At 29.7% G+C, this 20,331-nt stretch overlaps 1 protein-coding gene across 2 annotated transcripts in view; it reads left to right on the forward strand.

Moving 5' to 3' along the window:
* Positions 1-7,458: 7,458 nt before the first annotated feature.
* LOC111034373 (putative fatty acyl-CoA reductase CG5065) overlaps positions 7,459-20,331 on the forward strand; it is a 60,720-nt gene continuing 47,847 nt past the window's right edge. The window contains exons 1-2 of one of the 2 annotated variants that reach the window (XM_022315562.1): positions 7,459-7,708; positions 10,626-10,819. In XM_022315562.1, the coding sequence (XP_022171254.1) occupies positions 10,634-10,819 (186 nt within the window). In that variant the 5' untranslated portion in view covers positions 7,459-7,708; positions 10,626-10,633. The remainder of the gene's footprint in view (positions 7,709-10,625; positions 10,820-20,331) is intronic. The other variant, XM_022315561.1, reaches the window with a different exon arrangement.

Genomic DNA, 20,331 nt, shown 5'->3' on the forward strand with positions numbered 1-20,331 from the left:
CTCCGAGTCTAAAAGAAACTATCGTATACATGTAAATTTTATCGGAAACCTGTAGATCCAGTGCTTCTGAGATTTTTATTCTCATTTCTTCGAAAAATTGCATTTACTGATTTATAAATCGACGGTCGAGAGGCCCGAAATTTTAGGTTTAAAACATTACATTAGAGTAAATTAGAGTAGCGTATTAAGATTTTCCATTGTTCTAAACCAAATGACTTGTGTGGTAGTTTTTCAATAGACATATAAAACATTGTTAGTTTGATAAAAAAAAAAGAATTAATCGACTGAATAATTGCTTTTAACAAAAATAACAAGTTGGGCTTGTTTTATTTTTAATAAAGTGTTATTTAGTGTGCAACAATACCTCTATTTGCCATTACGAATTGGGTATGAGTTGTAGAGATTACATCCAAAAGCCTTTCATTTGCGATTTTCTACTCCAAAAAGTTCGGTAGACGAAAACCATCCACTTTTTTTGGTCTGTTGTATTTATCGATTTAAAACCATACACTATTTTTAATCTACAGATCAGATGAATTATGAACGTCAAAACTCTTACCAAGTTTACAGACCAGTTTGCAAGAATAACTAAATTTTGTGTTATAGACAATGTGATATTCTTATCAGCCGAAATGAGAGCAATGATTTGAGTTTACAAAGAAGATGAAATCGTTATTGTAACATTTGATAAAAAAATTATTGAACGTAATTATTGACACTGTTTATTGGTATTAAGTTTAATTATTGTGATTTAGTAGATTTAGTATGTATACTAACTAATACATAGGTAGGTAGCCGACGGTAATTTATTTAAAATTTTAAAATTCAAATGATTTCTGTAAAGCATAACGAGCAAAACATTTTATATCATCTAAAAATATACAAGTTATTATATAAACTCGATATAAATGGTGCATATTTTATTTGGATTCAACGATAATTATACTTAAAACAAAATATATTGTTATTTGTACACAATTTATACTCCGCGATTACCCGTGTACCACACTATACAATGACAGAAACAGGTGTAGGTATCGTGTGATAAGCAGTAATAACAATAATATTTTTCTTTTCGCAAAATAAAGTACGTTTTTTATAAATCAATTACAATTGAATAATTACAATAAATCACATTATTATAAAAGCCGATGCGTATACAAACTGAGCTATTATAAGCTCGTACATTGATAACAATTAATAAGTGAAATGTGTTTAAACTTAAAACTTTTGTAACGATATCACACACTCATTATAGATTTCCTTCAATATCGCAGTCGTTTTTAAATCTAATTTTTATTTGTGCATTGATCACATTTTATGTAAGTATAGTGGCATTATTATTGGTCACCGAGTACTGCTGAATTACTTTATTTTGATAATTTTGGTACCTATATAGATAAGAATTATTTCTATTCTCAAATGTCGAGTCGGTAAAATGATTGAGTTTATTTTTTGAATTCCACTTTACAACGTAAATGTACCTACCAAAATATTATATAACCGTTTTGCAAAATATATAATAAATAAATTACATATTTGTAGGTAATATACATTTTCTTATACATGTATACATTAGCGACGATCAATATAGAAACCATTTTATGACGTTATAATATCATTCATATTTTTATTTCAAACCTTATTTACGAATTTACTCGTTTAAAAAATGATTATGACACCATTTAATGACGATATAATTTGTAATATAATTTTTGTTATTTTCGCGAAATCGTTGAAATGCCATTATTATAATTTTATAACCATAATTTATTGTTGTTGTTGTTGTTGTTGTTGTTGTTTTTTTTAAAAATAATTGTCAACGAACGATTCAATCGTTTCGATATCGTACGGTGTGCACTGTGCAGCTGTTTTGTCTACCGAAACGTTACCCCAAAACGTTAGACCGAAAAAAATAACACAGCTCACGTAATATTATTATTATTATTATTATTATTGTTATATTCCTTTCGAGCGTATATGTTTTGTTTACTCGGAGATATTATGATAGGACCGTAGTATGGTTATTTTATATCGTTTATGTTGTTTCTTATTTGTTTTGCTTTTGCTACGCGCCCGTCGGTATATGTGTAATATCGAATACTGTGGTTTTAGCGAGAAAAATCAGTCGATCTCAGCTGCAGTCTTATAATATATAGGTAGTGCGAATAGACTAAATTCTCAGAGCCGTCCTCAGATATTTTATTTAAGCGCATAGAAGGGGATCTTAACTTTTTATGCAATATGAACCCCCCTATCCCGGCCTCACCACGATAAAAATAAATAAATATTTTCGATCTCGATTATTGTTTAATATTGAATGTTTATTTAAAAAAGTATTGTCATAACGAGTATGAGTCATGAGAGTTACTTTCAGATTCGTACACTCTGTATGAAATGAAATAGCATCAATAAAAATATTATTTTAAAATCGTCTCCGTAGACCACCGATAGTAAAGAAAATCAAGTAACAGTATGCAATGAATATAATATATTAAACAAATAGGTAGCATAACTATTCTAATATAATAAACGTCCTCGTTGATTAAAAGTTAGGTGTGCATAATAATATGCAAAAAAATATATTAAACTCGACTTGGAATATCCCATATCTAATAATAATTATTATTAAATAATAACTTCGGTGACGACGGTCTTCTAGCGTCTAGCCTTACATTTTTAATCGAAACTCGATTGTGACGGTAACACTGAAATTCCCTTAGTTTAATTTTGTATTTATTTTTATTAGTACTATTAATTTTTTTTTTAAATTGTCATAATTTTTATTGTACATTTTTACGTAATTACGTAAACTGAAAAAATACTAAAGGGGAGGGGGGGGGGTTGAGTCTTCTTCTTTTTTTTTTTTTAATTTTTGAGTTTGTTTGGTTGAGATATACCATTAAGTTCTACACAAGTCAGGGCAATTAACTGCAATCACCGAGTTTCCGTACACCCGTTACAGGCGAGAAATTAAAACTGACGGACATTTTCATTACATTTTTCGCTGACCGGTATTCTGACGGAGCTTACAGTCGCCCTTTCGGTATAATACAGTGTAACCTTGTAGGATTCAGTGTTGGACGCTTCAAGGTGCCCAATGAAGGGGTTTTAAATAGGCAATTCTGATGTGATTTAGTAGAAAAATAATTAAAATGTCTGATCTCGAAATGTATACTTATCTATTAAATACAGATAGTTCAAAGTGTTTTAAAATTGGTGGTCCCGTGTCCAGTGTCCACTAACAATGGAGCATGATAATATGAGATTTTATTTAAAAACGGTTGCTATATGCGTGGCTCAAACTTAAGAGTCAGTACATAATTTACGGTAAATTTACCGAATTCGCATTAAGAAAACTCTGTCTGTGTGGTGCCATTTATTTTCTTCGTGCATCAATACCAACTCAATAATTATTAATTATTACAAATGGTTTGGAAAGTCTTAGTTATCAAATGCAAAACGACACGATGATGTTTCATAAATTTATTTTATACGTATTGTACAACATATTATTATATTGTAAGGCTGTGCAGTCTCGGTAAGTTTGTCCGTTTGTTCGATAGGTTTTCACGATGAAATTATATTTTGTGTGGCTCAAAAAGCATGAAAATTAATACGAGACTCTTGATATACGTATTGTTACAATATCAGTTGAAAAATATTATACGATTTTTTTGTTTTTGTAAGCATTTAAAGTTCAAATTTCGACAACATTTATCAAATTGAAAATTGAAAAATTATTCTGCAGTTAAAATGTATATACAGTTTTCAAATTGTACGGCTAAAAATTAAAAATTTAAAAGAGGATTCCGCTTAAGCAGTTTTCCGTAATAAATTAAAAAATCTAAAATATATATAATTACGGTTATTTTTTACCAGACATTTTAAGTTCAATATTTGGATAAAACTGCATATTAACACGAAGAATTACGTTTATCATTATTTTGCTTGTAATTCGGTTCGAAACAGCCCAATATCACATAGGTATGTTTAATATTTTTCCTGCGTCACTGATGATTTAAGAATAATATTAATTCAATTGAACAAGTCAACTTACCGGCTACCATATATCAATGTAATAACTGATAAGCAATAACAACATAAAATATTCTCGACAGTTGTAGACATATCGTCTCCGCTCAGAATTTTTTTCGTATACAATGATATGATGTCATCACAGCGACTTCCTAGACACCTATTGTACAGTAGACAGACATCCACTTACCCTCTTTTTCAAAAATTTTTACGTTTCTGTAAAGTTTTGGATAAACGTATTAACTATCTACCTACGCACAGTTCTCTAAAACAGTGTTTCCCAACCGGTGGTCCGTTATAGTCAGTCATAGGTGGTTATAGTGGTACCATGGATTTTTTCTTCGACTCCTATTACAAATTATTAACTTTTTTTTGGATTTTGCGATGAATGTGTTGGTTTTACAATGATGTCTGTTTTTATATTTATTTTTTTTTAATTTTTTTTTTTTTTTTGTGTGTCATTACGGTTTCTTGCAGTAAAAGTGCTTCGATTTTCTTCAATAGCAGCTTTTCTGGATGGAAAGTCAATCTAGTTGGTACGTTCGGGAGGTCAAAATTTAAAATTCCCATTAATTTTAAAACGCAACAGGAAAAACAAACAAAACATTAAGAAAAAACGGGAATTTTTACGCAAAACTATTTTTCGAAAAAATTTTGGTTTTTAGTGTAACTCTAACAAAAATGACTGTAGATACATGATATTTTCACTGAATATTTGTGTAAGCATTTTCTATACACCACAAAATACTTTGATTTGTGTTGAACTATTTATAGGCAAATTAAATTTTCGATTATTGTTTGTTGTTATTAAACCCAAGTCAATGAAAAAATTTTCACTCCGTCAAAAAACTTAGAAATGTAATACAACTCCCCTAGTGAGCTTTTTTTAATGGAAATTAAAAAAAAAAAGTCCAGTCGAAATCCACAATATTTTTTTATGAACGTTTAAACTCATAAATACGTATATACGTATAAAGTCGTAAAAATCATGAAAATTAGCAAATTATATTTAGTTAGAAACTAACATATAAAAATGTTTCTATTTATATCTAAGATTTAACAATTTAATACAAGATTCCTTAAAGTTCATATTCCTTTATCAAAACAAAAATTTCTACCGGAAAGTCAAATTAAATTTTTATGAGCGTTTGAAGTTGAAATGTCACAACATTAGATATTCACTCGGTTTCTCTTGTATGCGGATTTTCTTATTTTGTTGTAATTCAAAAACGAATTACTGTAGACCCTTGAAATTTACACCAAATTTTTATTTCATCAATTCAACTACTTGATAAAATTTTCAAAATATTCTGACTCGTTTTAGGACGTTAACGGACATTTCCATTTAATTTTTTTTAAATTTTTTTTCTATAAATGTCAATTAAATTTTATTGAAAAATATTAAAAATACATAGGCATGATTCTTTTTTATAAGCATTTAAAGTTCAAATGTTGACAATATTTATCAAGTTAAAAATTGAAAATGATTTTGTAGTTAAAAATGTATAACATGTTCAATATTTATAGCTAAGGAATGAAAATGTAAAACAAAGTTGACTTACATCCACTTACCCGCTTTTTTAAAAACTAATTCTTAAGATAACTCTTGTTAGTGAGCAAAAAAAAAAGGGTCTAGCTAGTTTTCGTATAATAGGTCCACGACCTATAAAATATTGACGAAGAGGTCCGTGGTGGTAAAAGGGTTGGGAAACACTGCTCTAAAAGATATTAATTATCTTTATAGAAAAAAGGCGTTGGTTAAACCTGTTGCTTCGGTAATTTGCAAACGAAATGACTATGATTTTATTTTTTTTCCAACGTATTTTTTTCGAAAACGAAGCCTATTCGAGAAAAAATGAAAATAAAATAGGTAATCGAGTTATGATTTCTTAATAATTGTGTGCTTAGCCAAAAAAAAAACCCAATACTCTTGGAATCGAGGCCTTCACCAACAAATTCTTTGCATCAAAAAATCAATAACTAAAGGTCCTAAATTTTTACCTTAAACCAGATTTCGCGTAAATTTTTTTATAGACACTCAAATATTTGTCCTCAATCCTTTCTCCCTACTATTTGATCTCCACTGAAACAACACTAAAGGCATATTTTTCAATGTCAGCTATGTACTGAAAATTGTGTAAAATTGATCTTTTAATATACATATATATATGTTACAGTTAAAGTGTTGAATCAGTTAGTTTATGAAATGACTAGGTAATTTATACAATAACTAAAGCTTGTAAGTAATGTATATAATTTATACTTTAACTAGTTATTTTTTACATTCCCTGGCAGCACTTCGTTAATGTGTCAAATCTTAAATAACAAAATATCATGATAAATAAATATAGCTCTAATAGTTTCAACAATTCAATAGAACATATTAAATCAGATGAGATTGACGTTCCTTTTATTTATTTGATACCTACCTACCTACACGTCATTACGATTACAGGAGTTTTATTACAACTATACTCTCGATCCCAGTTCACAGGATGTTCAAAAAATTTGTTAACTGTAGAAGATGTTCCAAATAAAAGTATTACGTTAAGATCTGCGGCAACTGAGCAGTCACTGGGAACTGGTCAGGGTTTTTTTAAGCGCACTTGTACCAAAAAATGTGGCACAAAGCGATGTGTTTGTAGAAAAAAAAGTGGTATTGCGCAACTCTAAATGCCACAATAGCCTTACAGGAACAAATAAATAAATAATATAACTATAATTGATTCGGTAAAATAAAATATTTTAATATATATTTTAAATTTGAATGTATTTTATATCAAACTGAAACTGTATGGAATAACTAGATATCCAGTTGAAGTACGATTTTTATGTATTATTTCATAATTTAACTACTAACACTCGTAGGTAATTCACGAACTACCTAGTTGTTTCATAAAATAACGGAATTCAACACTTTAGCCGTACCCAACACAAATTAATCAAATACTCTCATCGTGATATGAGCATAACTCAAAAACACGAATTATCTAGGTGTTAAGACCTACACCGATGAATTCCACTTTAGGCACGAAATTCTGACAAAACCCTGGGAACCGTTTTCGGGGAAACAGACCAGCAATTATTACCGTATTTCGTCTGTCAAAACTTCAGGATTCAGCATTTCACGCAAGTGTATAGTTTTGACGAGGTTTGTTGATATTTTTTGGGGCTCGATCTCCCTCGGTTTTTGTCACTGATGGTTGTGTATACAACAGTAACGACTGACGAGCGCAGTCGTGGCGGGACGGCACCTATATTATGTAATATACCTATTATGACCTTATAAACCACACCTATATAGATGCAAACGTACGTTTTCACAATATGTATATTTTAATGTCACTCAAACACAGAAAATTATGTAAAATTAATTTAATATAAAGCGAACACTCGCGCGCCGGCACGGTATAATATATTGTGATATTTGTTCGCGATGTATTCTCGACATTGAATTTTAATTAAGGAATCCAATTATCAAACACAATAGAAACGTCGTGTTCGTTATTAATTCATTCAATCACCGCATTTCTTCGACAATAAATTATACTACTAAAACACAACTTCTGTTGGCGTAAAACCGAACAAACATCAAAATTTGCCACCTATCTTATTTACGACCAGTAACGCAATAGTGTAAATTAAAGATATTCACTATTCGATATAAAAGGTAATGTTAATATACTTTTTACTAGGTATTGGTGGGTGTATGTGCTTATTGTGACAAAATAATGTGTTTGTATTCAAAACAGGCGTTTCTCTAACCATCGTACAATCAAAACTAGTGAAAAATAAATATTACTGATTCGATTTGAATCGAAAACTGAACCGTAATAACTATATAATATTAAAGGTGCCTATACCTACTATAATCATTATAATCGTATAAAATATTTTTTTTATTTACAACAATTGCTTACAATAAACTATGTAATATAAGTAGGTATATTGTTACTACTGTGTAGATCATATACATTTTTATTTTTATTTTCCTCGGAATTATTATATTAGGCCACCTGCTCCGTATTATTTGGACAATAATTTTCGTAGATGGTAATAAATTAAAAATAAAACCCTATATGGAATAACGGAGGCCTCTCGGGGGATGGACTTCGTCGTGGAATATCAGTTATGATTTAATAATAAACTAATAATGACTAAGTGATCATTTTTTTTTTTTTTAACAAACAGGACCACCGTCTTAGTCATTCTTTTGGAATTCACTGGAATACGAGTAGTTGCTAAATCATAAATAAATATTATAATATAATATACCTATATTTCAATATTGTACAATTTTATTACAACGAATCCACAGGTAATAATCATATTATTCGTACCCCAAATAAGTTTGAATAATGACTAAGAATTGCCTTTTATTATTTAATAATACCTTTTTCCAAAATTATACAACCGTATAGTTTATTGTTTTTTTACCGAAAACTAAATCATATTTTTAACAATTATTGGTACTTACCTACTATTATATGGTCATAATATAAACATATTCTTTTTATTTACCTCTGCTTTTAATATTAATATTAATAGGTATTATTACGACATAATTGTAAATTATGTAAATATTTTTTCTCTCAAAATTCTTGATAGGTACCTAATAAGTAAAAATAAAATACGACATGGAATAACGAAATGAAGAGGCCTTTTATAGGCGGAAGTACCTACTTCATCGTGGCTTATTAGTTATAATTTAATAATGCTAATAATGATTACCTAGATGCTAACATTGATCTACATTTTTTTTTTTTAACCAACAGGACCACTGTTTTTTTTAGCTTTTTTTGGGGAATCCCTGAAATAGTACAAATATAACATGGATATAATATTGTAAAAAATATGCACTATTTCAGAGTTTTGAGTATCAAATTAACATACAATTAATCTAATACTACGCACATTATAAATTATACTAATAATTAGTATCCCAAATTAGTTTGAATTATGTCTAAAACTCGCCTTCGAGAAATCATTTGTATAATAATACGTATTTTTTTTGTAAAAGATACAATCGATTATTTTCGGAAATCGTTAAACCCAACTTGGATTTGTTGGTAGTTGATTAAAAATGATTACCTAATATACTGCGAGACGTATAAGGTGCCATTAAAAAAACAAAAAAAATAAATAAACGAACATATAATATAATATGATGGCTGATTTAGGTTTTATATGTTCTACTGTTAATCAACGAGGAATTCGAATTTAAATATTAGGCTTGCATCTTCAATTAAAATACTGGTCCTGAACATAATCTAAGATTCTCAGTCACCAATTTATATAAATGAATATATTATCATATAGTTGTGTTGCAGTGACGACGAGACGATCTGAAAATATATTGTGCTAGTAAAAATCCTTCCATAGTAAAAACAAACTAGAAAACGTGTCTTGTGATGTATAATAATACTATACCTCCCTACCTAGGCAGTAATAATTATTAATCTGTAAGCATCGGCTTAAGTTCAACCAAAATGTTGTGAAACGTCTAAACATTCGTTATGGACAGGACGTTATAGGCACCTATATACCTACCTATATATCGATTAATATTACGTGGGTAAAATCCGATTCGGACGTTGTCGTCTCGACGTTTATCAAACGTACCAATCACGAGAAAAGAAATCAAAAAAAGTGTTTAAATAAAATACGTCATTCGATTTGAGAAAAATAAATATTTCATGGGTCCTCTGCCTACGCTGTTACTCACCGGGGTTCGATTGCACAGTTCGATTAAAAACTAAAATAGATCGATTTCAAACGAATTTATTATTATTGTGTACGAAGATGGTATACTAATGAACGGACGATCCCCCCCCCCCCAAGGTCTTTGGTGTAGTGAGAAATTCGCCCCTCCAAATTTTTCAAAAATGTACTCGAGTAACTATGAAAATTGATTTGTAGTTTTATTTTTATGTCTAATTTTTTTTTCTTAAAACAAATAATATATCGTCGGAATATCCAACCATTTTTTTTTCATCAATTATTAATATTTTACTTAATTTAGAAAATCTTTTAGTTGAGCGCAGTGTCTTTAAACCAGGTTCAACAGGTTCTAAATTAACACTTGTTTATTGGTATTTTGTGTATTTTATCAAATATATGTTATTATGTATTTTGTTAAGTGGTACCTGTATAGAGTAGAGCAATGGGTTTTTGTAAAGTATCGTGATTATTATAATGCTTGTTTCAAAAGAATAATTATCATCATTTTAAAAATACTGTTTATTGATATGTGTTTCAAATAGACATTGATAAAAAATATACGTCTATAATTTCTTTAATTTATGCTTATGTTTGGAAATTTATTCTATGCCTCAAGTCAAAAAATAAATGTTTTAATAATTTTTGTTTTTGGGGAGATGTATTGATGAAAATGCACCGAAAATAGTCAGGCGGGGGGGGGGGGGGGGGAAATCAGTTTGAAATTATCCAAGATTCGTCTAATATATTATCTATAATGCGATATCAATAAACGAAAAATCTACTTGACTACACCTATATAGTATATATAAGCTTTGTTAAATAGAACTTTTTTTTTAAAATCAAATTAAATTGTTTTTCTGTTTCAGCTGCAATTATGGGCATAAAGGAGTTTTACGACGGATGTGATATCTTCATAACAGGTGGCACCGGATTCATGGGCAAAGTTTTGATCGAAAAACTACTGCGATCGTGCCCGGGCATCAGAAACATATATGTTTTAATGAGACAATCCAAAGACAAATGTATAACTGAAAGAGTCAAAGACATATTGGCGTTACCGGTACGTGAAAATTTTAAATAGGTTTACTCGCACGCAATCGTAAAATGGTTTGTGTAAATCATATCGCTTTTGAACGATTGATAAGTATAGAATAGTATATATACAATGAACGGGGTGCAACAGAAACGTCTGAAAAATGTCAAATAAAAAATAATTGTTACCATATTAAACGTATGACAAAAACTATTATGCAAATTATACGGATAGTGAAAATATAATTTGAGAATTCCTAGTATCACAGGTAGGCAAGTGTTGAAATTCCTAGAATTAATATTTTGAACAAGGTATAATTACGTAATATTTTTTTATATTACGTTTAAAAAAAAAAATTACTGCAAGAAAATTGTAAAAAATAAACTAACTACTCGACTTGTAAAGTAAATCGTTTTTACCACCAAAATTTTTCTAAAAATTAGATTTACAAATTGGATGATTTTAATTTTTCCAAAACAATGTGCTTCAATTTTAAATTTTCAATATTTAAAACAAAAATAAAAATGTGTATACTGTTCTTGAAACGCAGAAGTCTATAAATTATTATTTATTACCCATCTAAAAATTGTTTTTTTTTTTAAATATTTATATGGACTGAAGTTGTTTAATTTGTCAGACCATTCTGTTTTACATCGAAGGTATCCGACATATTATGTACGTCCGACAAGTTCGACGACGACATTATGATCATAATTCACTCATCGGACATAATATCGTTTTCGAACCCAGGGTTCAATTTAGTTAATGATGTTCGAACAAGTGTAGGTATAAGTAGAATAAAACAAATTCGAAATTATTCAATGGACAACATTACTACTTATTATTTGACATAAAACCTACTGTCACACGCACACCATATCTCATGAAGATGAGTTTGGGTTTAAGATGCAAACCATAAAATTGATGGATTTATGTAGACCGTAATTTGATATTATTATATCTAAGATTCGGATTTTGGAGCAAAATAAAACGTTAAAAAACATATTTCATTTCGCTGAAGATCGAAAACTACAAAAACATAGTTACTGCAAAATGTGTACTGCGGGATCGCACATAATGTTTTAGAAAATATAACATTTTTGTCGTCAGTCGTTAGCGTATCCATTTGAATAAGACGTCGGAAAGACAAATGCGCATGACTGCCCGAGTCAAAGACATGTTAGCATTACCGGTACGAGGTCAACTAAACATTTAAATTTTAATCAACTCGAGAGCGGCGTCCAAAGCTTCGGGTTTTCGTGCGGTTGATAAATATATAAATATTTTTTCGATAAATTCGACGACGACATTACAATAAATTTATAATTCACTTGTCGGACATAATATCGTGTTTGCCTTCACACGGGCTCTGCGGGGTTCGATGCCGCAGCGAATTATACTCGAACAAGTGCACCTGTATAAGTAAAATAGAAAAAGATATTAAATGGACAATGTCACTGTTAAACGTATATCTCGCTACTAAACTGTAATGTAGCGTATAAAGAGAGTTTGGGTAACTATATAGACGTAAAAGTCATAAACCATAAAAGTGTACGTTTACTATCGAGACTATTATTTATTTTAGGCTTTATTGTACGAACAGTATGATGTATGTCGTAAAAAAACAAATCGTCCAAGAGACATGGTGATAATCGCCAAAAAAAAAAAAAACAATAGCATTTATTTCGTTTGAGCCGATCTACTACAAACAGATAGTAGAAACAAATTTAAAGAATTAATATTACTCTAATATTTTACAAAATATAAAACTTTTATCGGTCATTAATAAATCCTCGCTGAATTCTCTAACAAGATTTTTAATTTCGAATCTAAAATGTTTAACTTTTGACTTTTCCGAATACATAATATTTAATATATATATATAACATACATAAAACTAAACTGTAATTACTGCACGCTCATTTTGATGAAACTACAATAATTCTAATATCGTTTTTGTTTTTTGTTTTTATCAGCTTTCTAATAAATGTCGACAGTTTTAAAACAGTCGACCATTTTTGGTAATAGTATAAAGTAGGATAATGAAATACAATCGTAGAAAAATATTGTGCAATTTTCATGAAAATGATACAAAAATGAATGAAAAGTATCAACTTAAACATAACATTTTTGTCAGTCATCAATACATCCACATCGAATTCTGTCAAAAGTTTTTTAATTTTAAGTTTAAATTTTTAACTTTTGGCAATTTTACTTAATTTTGAAACAAAACCGTACATCAAAGTTTGTAGAATACTATATTCACATAGTCTACGAATTTATGTTTACCGATCAACTATAAAGTGTTGGACCTTTCTATAAAAATAAGCTGTAAATCAGGTTGCTACATACTCAAGACAATATTACCCGAAACACATGTTTCCCTCATCTTAAGTCGTAAATAAAAATGCAATAATACGGTCACTTTGATAAAACTTCAATTCCGGTATTCTGATATTGGCATTTTATCAGCTTCTTCTATTAAATTACCACGATTTTACGTATTATTTTTCTGGAGGTAGTAAAGTGATGTAATAAAAATAAAACCATAACATGTGAAACGTGTGAAATTTTTATGAAAATTACCTAAAAATGAGGGTAAAGTTAGTAAGTACTTTAATGGGCGAACGTAAACTGCGCCCAAATGATCTTTTTTTTTGTAAAATGCGCCCAAAATTTTATCTATGTTAAAAAGGTACAGTGTAAACTGCACCCGACTTATTACTTTTAAATTTTGACTTATTAAAGTCTCTATGTTTGACGATTGTAGTAAATAGTATAAATGAACCATTTAGATTACAAAACTCCAAAACAAAAAAAAAAAACTAGAAAAGTCATAAAAATTAATTAATAAATATAATAGTGGTCAAATTCCAATTGATGAATGTGTGTCCACCATATATAATTATTTGTATTTATTTTGCTTTTTAAAATTATATTTTATTTTTAATTCCTAATATGTTATTGTAATATGACGTTTTTATTTATAATATTTGTGTTTATTTATCTTTTTATAATTATATTTTATTTTTAATTATTCATATTATATGTCTGTAACGAATTGAGTATTTTACCTGTAATTTTACACTTGATAAAAACTCGGGCGCAGATTACATGTGTGATTTTGTGTTTACCTGTATTTTGGGTGCAGTTTACAATCGCCGCTTTTAATGCGACAGAAAGAAAAAAAGGACATTTGGTGGATAAAGCCGGAAAATAAATAATTAATAGAATAAAATCAGAATGATTTAAATACATTATCAGAATTGTCTTTATCCATCATACTCTTCCCCAAAAAAGTATATTTTGATACTAAATCCAAGCACTAAATTCATTTCTAAACTGTTAATGATCTTAAACATCCGCGGTGCGTCAAAAATAGATAGTGGCCATATTATAAATTTTAAATTTTATACGATTGCATTTTTGTACTTACATTTTTTTATAAAGTTAAATCTTTGAATAAAACGTATTTTAAAGACTGAATGTTTCATCCGGAGTGATCCATTTAGCGTGCATAAGGCACTCGTTAATTCAGGAAACACTAATGTTTTTTGAAAAATATTCCATTTGTGTTCTTTACAAAACAATATTTTTGGAAAACAATTATATTTTTTATCGTTTTTATTTCTTAAATTTTCAATATTTTGAATAGCAAGATACATTATTATTAGTATCATATCCCGTAACAAAATATTATTCAGAATATTTCGATCGACAAAAATTAAATTACGGACTAGCAGTATTTATTATTTATTAGTTACAATAGTTTTAACTTTAAATACATTTTAATAAACTAAAAGTCCAAAATTCGACTTTTATGTCCCGAAGTCAAAGTATCTACTTCGGAAATATTCTGTTATGTTTTAGTTAAAAAATGAGAAAACGTATTAAAAAAAAAAAAAAAACGCTAACGATTAAAAAAAAAAAAATGATAATAAACGACAATAAACATTTTATTGGAAAATTATTCAACGGTATATAATAATTATGCAAAAAAAAAAAAACGTCGATAGCTTATGAAATAATGAGTGTCATCTTGTGTTGAATAAATCATTTTGTAAAGGTTGAAACTGAACGTAACCTCTAAACGGCCTACATAAATCAGTCCTGATGTATTTAATTTCCAGCCGCTTATTGGCTCAACATAATCATATGCCTGGTTTTCAATCAAACAGTCGTCTCGTATTTTTCTCGTAAAATAACGTTTCTCTTCGACACTGCCCCCGGTGAAAATGTCACCTTTAATACACCAGTCATATCCCGTCTAGTCCTATGCTCTATCATCGGTTGCTTCATCATGGTTGTCGATCAACACGGATCCACGCAGGTGCCGAACAATAATTCGTACCGATTCGTTCAGCCCTAAGCGATATCTTGCCAACTCGTATTGTTTCTGAAAAATACTGCTCCGCGTCATTATTGTTTTACTGTTTTATATTTTCCCTAGCCAATGCCGTTTAGAATAATATCGTACTAAAAGTAGGATATATATAATTGATCTCCGACGAAAACCATTCCTTTATTGGTATAGGTACATCGTGTTTGTTCTTCTGACATAATGTCTTTCCCGACCAAAAACCCAGTCCGATTAATAAATTATTGTTTTCCTGAAAAATACGGTTCCGCGTGAATATCTTCCTCGCTTAATAAATGCTCTCCCGACCTTATTGCGACGGGTGGTGGGTAGACGCGATGGAAGTTAAACGCGTCGTGACGCATATAATACAATATTGTTTCCCTCGCGCTCATCTCGTGTAATGAAAACCACTGCTCAAATAAGAGCAAAAAAAGTTTTTTTTTTTTTGGGGGGGGGGGGGAGGTACACAATTTCAGGTATATCCCCGATCGTGGGTGGTGGAGTGTTGAAGTGGTGTGCGCGCTGTACGATTGTATTTGTACATATAGTGCTTAATTTCTTCATAATCGTATAAGCCCCGAGCTCCCGCAAATGTCCGACGACCGAATCACTCGGGATATACCGCAGCCGGGTATAATAGGAATACGCAATAATAATAATATTATGTTCGATCGACGAAATAAAACAAAACGTTTAACATATAATTACAATTTAATAGTAATTTACGCGATTCGGGCGAACAGCCTAATATACGCAGACCTACGTTTTAATTATCTGTTCCGTTTTCGTCGGGTCTTAAACGCCGAACGCTACAAACGAGTAAAAGCGATTATTACACGTGCCGAGTTCGAAAGGTATTATATATACTATATTATTATTATTATTATTACTGCGATCCATCCGCTGTGCAGGCGGTACTTTAAGCGACGAAATGCGCACACACTTGTCCGGATTAATGTTATTTACTTTTATTGTCCGAACGACTTTACACTCCGTTTTACGAGCGGATTCGATTATGGTCTTTATTATTATTTGTTTTCGAATTTTCTGCAGCCGGACATGACCGTAATAATATATACCTACTAGCCGTTGGCTCCACCGGAGGAGTTGTTGGCTTTCGTAGTGTACACTGAATTTATTTCCTGACAAATAATTATTACTATACACTAGACACGCGCAAATACGCGTAAATCGTTTTCATCGATCGAGCACGTCATTATAATATTCCGTTCGACAGACGAGTTCCGACGATTACCAGTTTCGCGTTAAAATAGTAATCTATTTGAACGTAAACATAATACGGGCGAATATACAGAAATAGTGAACATTTCAACTCAAATATTGTAGGCACATAATATTATACTATATTGTGTACGTATAAGAATTCTGTAACAATAACAAACATACTGTTATTTGACTTTCTACATAATATTTTATCATAATACAGGTCATATACTATTATAATATAATATGGATATAATTGAGACGTTACGTACAATATAATATAGTTCGATAATATTATCGTACGGCGATTAATAATTTCCGTCTGATTGAACGACGATTTTGATAATGCAGTAATAACTGCACTCGAACGGTATGTAGCGACGAACAGAGTCAATATTATATTTAAATGTTGGGTTACCATTATGTTTCTATACATCGTTATAAGAGCGAAAAGTTACACAATCCAGGCAAATATTTGTCCGGAAAATATGACTATCATTAGGGCTCGGATTTAAATGCCCTAAAAATATCAAAAAAATGCCCTTTCAAAAAATGCATTTATGACCTAAAAACTCTAAAAAATGCCCTAAAAATATCAAAAAATACGTTTCAAAAAATGCATTATTTATTAAATAAATTCAAATTTAATTATTATTAAAAAATGAGGAACAAATAAAATTCTAATAAAAATTATAAATTATTAACTATATTAGAATGTACAAAAAAAAATTAAAATCAAAAATTAAATTATATTTGCATAGTTTAGTTGTGTGCAATAATATCGGCTAATTGGATGGTGTGACATAAAGATTGTAAAAACTGGAAAACCGGATGTTAAATTAGTTGAAATAGTTCAAAATGAAAATAATTTTTATTACTGTACTACTATGTAGTATTTATACCTCAGTGAGGTTAATTTTTTTAGTCATAATACGACAAATAGGTCAAAAATGTCCTAAAAATTAAAAAATGCATTAAAACCGTCAAAAAATGCCCCAAAAAATTATTGTGGTTAGATTGCGAAGTACTTGAAACATATTTATAGCTTGGAAAGCATCGCGTAAGATATCCCAAAAAAAAGATACAAATGCATTGAAATCCGAGCCCTAACTATCGTGTTCGCATATAGGTAATACCTCCAATGTCAAGGACATGTAGTGTTTTATCGATTTTGGATAATCGATATCGGCATATTATGGCAGAGATACTGTGTCGCGGGTTAGGATATTTTATTATACAGTGGTCGCCGCTTATCGGACTCACAGTTAATTGACTCATTCGCCTATTAGACTCAAAACGGCTGGTGCCTATTTGCACATAATATATTAACACACAGCAAAAAATTAGTCTATTCGACTCACACGCCGGTTAATAGAGTCATTAGATAAAAATTAGATAAATAAATAAAATATGTATACACACACTGAACAAACGTGTTATAAATGCAAAAAAATTCGGTACCGGTATTTTGTACGTAGAGGGATTCAGCAAAGAGGCGATTTTGACTTATTCGAGCAACATAAATCATACGAAGATATGATTATGAAGTTGGCCGAAGAAGGAAAAATCCAATCAACCCTAGATGGATTTTTATCGAAAAATTTATTCGATTTTACATACATCATTATATTACATATTATTTTATTTTTAATTGCGCATAGCTAGATTTTTATTTTTATACATACATACCTCGAATCTCAACAAATATATTTAATTAAATACGTTTTTAAATTTAAGGATTTTTAAAATTTGTTTTTTTTAGTCATTCGCCTTATTGACTCGTTCGGTTAATATGGACTCAAATGGTCAGGTCCCAAAGTGAGTCCAATAAGCGGCGATCACTGTATTATAGTGATATTACTGTTAGTAATAATTGAGTAGGCTGAATTAATTTATACAAAACATATAGTATTCACATGCATGTTATAAAAAATTATCAAGAACCCACGATTGGGTTAAGGGGGGAAAGTAATGTGACTGACTTTATTTTTCACCTTTTTTGGTTACTATTATTACTTTTTTTGACATCAACAAGGTTGAGAAACGCTGGGTCACAGACTTACAATACGAACTACTAATGAGAAACCTTATATAAAATTATATACATTTTTAACAAGAAAATAATTTGCAATATTTCGTGATTTTGACGAATTTTGTAAACATTTTAAGTCTAAATGCTTGTAAAAAAAAAAAATCGTTTATTTATCTTTAATATTTATAAACAGCTGTAGAGGGACAACTAACGAAGCATCTATTGTAAGTACCTATTGGATTTCTAAGCTTTTACGAATTATTTTTTTATCGACATTAATAGGAAAAACTCTTTAAAAAAAAAGAGAAACAACCGGTAAACTTCTGGTAAAAAGCTTAAAATGTAAGGTGATGTAATCGCTGTTAAAAAATATTAAAAATACATAGGTAAGCACGATATTTTTGCAAGTATTTATATTCGTCAAAATAACGAAAATTAAATAATTATTTTGTAGTAAAAATATAAACATTTTAAGATTAGGTTTGTTTTACCTTTTTAAGTGACTTAGCTACTGTAACGTAAAATTGGTCAGGGAAAAAATTGTTCCCAGTCCGAAGACATTTTACATACATTTTAATAAATAATAAACACTAATCGTAATATTTTATATTAGCTATTCCACGCGTTGCCCAAGAATCGTTTTTTTTTTATAAATATCATATATTATATTTGTAAAAAATGGATATTATGTAATATTTATACTAATTGTAATTGTAGTGACGTTATATAATAATATATAACCATTGCCAACTCTATAAATAAATAAATAAATAAAAGAATTCTTTTTTTCGTAGGAAAGTAAATTCATGTGTGTAAGCTGTGATCTACCCTCAACGTCCTCCAAGTCTCGAGTAAACCATATCGACATAGCTTTTATTAGAAACAGTAGGGTAGTTTTTGAGTCCATTGATTACAGACAGACGGACAAATATCCATTTTAGGTTTCTAATTTTAGAAAATCTTATATCCCCGTCGTGTCTGTCCGTTAAATCGTTTGTTAGTTACCTACCAGTACGTAGTTACGATTGCTTGTATTCATAATTTACAACAGCAGTTCTATTCAGAGTAAATTCGTACTGTCCAGCAAGCCAGTATTAAAAAATATCAAATTATGAGCATTCAATAAACATTCAATAGGTACCAATATATCGTAAAAGTTAACAAATAATTATTTTTAAATCGCACAAACCTGTCGTCCCACAATGGGATGGTTCCCACGTAATTTATGTAATTGTTTTTTAAATTGGACATTGAATAACTTTTTTCACCAAGAATACTAAATATAATTGTGAAAGTCGTATGCAACATCAAGAAAGTTCCGAAGAACAGAACTCTACCCGTAATTGGTTTTCCTTCAATTATTGATCGAGTTAATGAAAAAAACAACCAAAATATTGGTTTTAGAATTTAAAGGTTTTACGCGTAGAACTCTTTCGTTCTAATTTAAATCATTTTTTTCTATTCGTTGATACCAATATTATTCTGAGCATAAATTACACTATAAATTACAAATTTCTTAGTGTGCAACATTTTTAGTTTTCAATTTAGTATTATATATTGTATTATGTGACGAACCAAGTGTAATAAGTAATTACTAATAAGTTACAACCGTACCAGACGATAATACGATGTTACTAAGTGGTGTGCCTTTTAATCTAAATCATTTGATTACCCTATACATATCCATAAAATCAAATGGAGTTAGTCCAGCCTCTCGGGGTAAAAAATGCATTCACATTATTCTTTTAAAAATAAAATTAACTTGTTGACTTTTTATACTATTTACTATATATCATTCGGAATGTAGGTATTATCTTGTCACCTCGACGAAACAAAAACAGGCGATAAGTTCATGCTGGAATACTATTTTATTATGACACAATAATCATTTATATTGTGTCGGCCGTATAACCGTGTTATAAC

The sequence above is a fragment of the Myzus persicae genome, unplaced genomic scaffold, assembly GCF_001856785.1.
Source record: "Myzus persicae strain clone G006 unplaced genomic scaffold, MPER_G0061.0, whole genome shotgun sequence".
NCBI lineage: Eukaryota > Metazoa > Arthropoda > Insecta > Hemiptera > Aphididae > Myzus > Myzus persicae.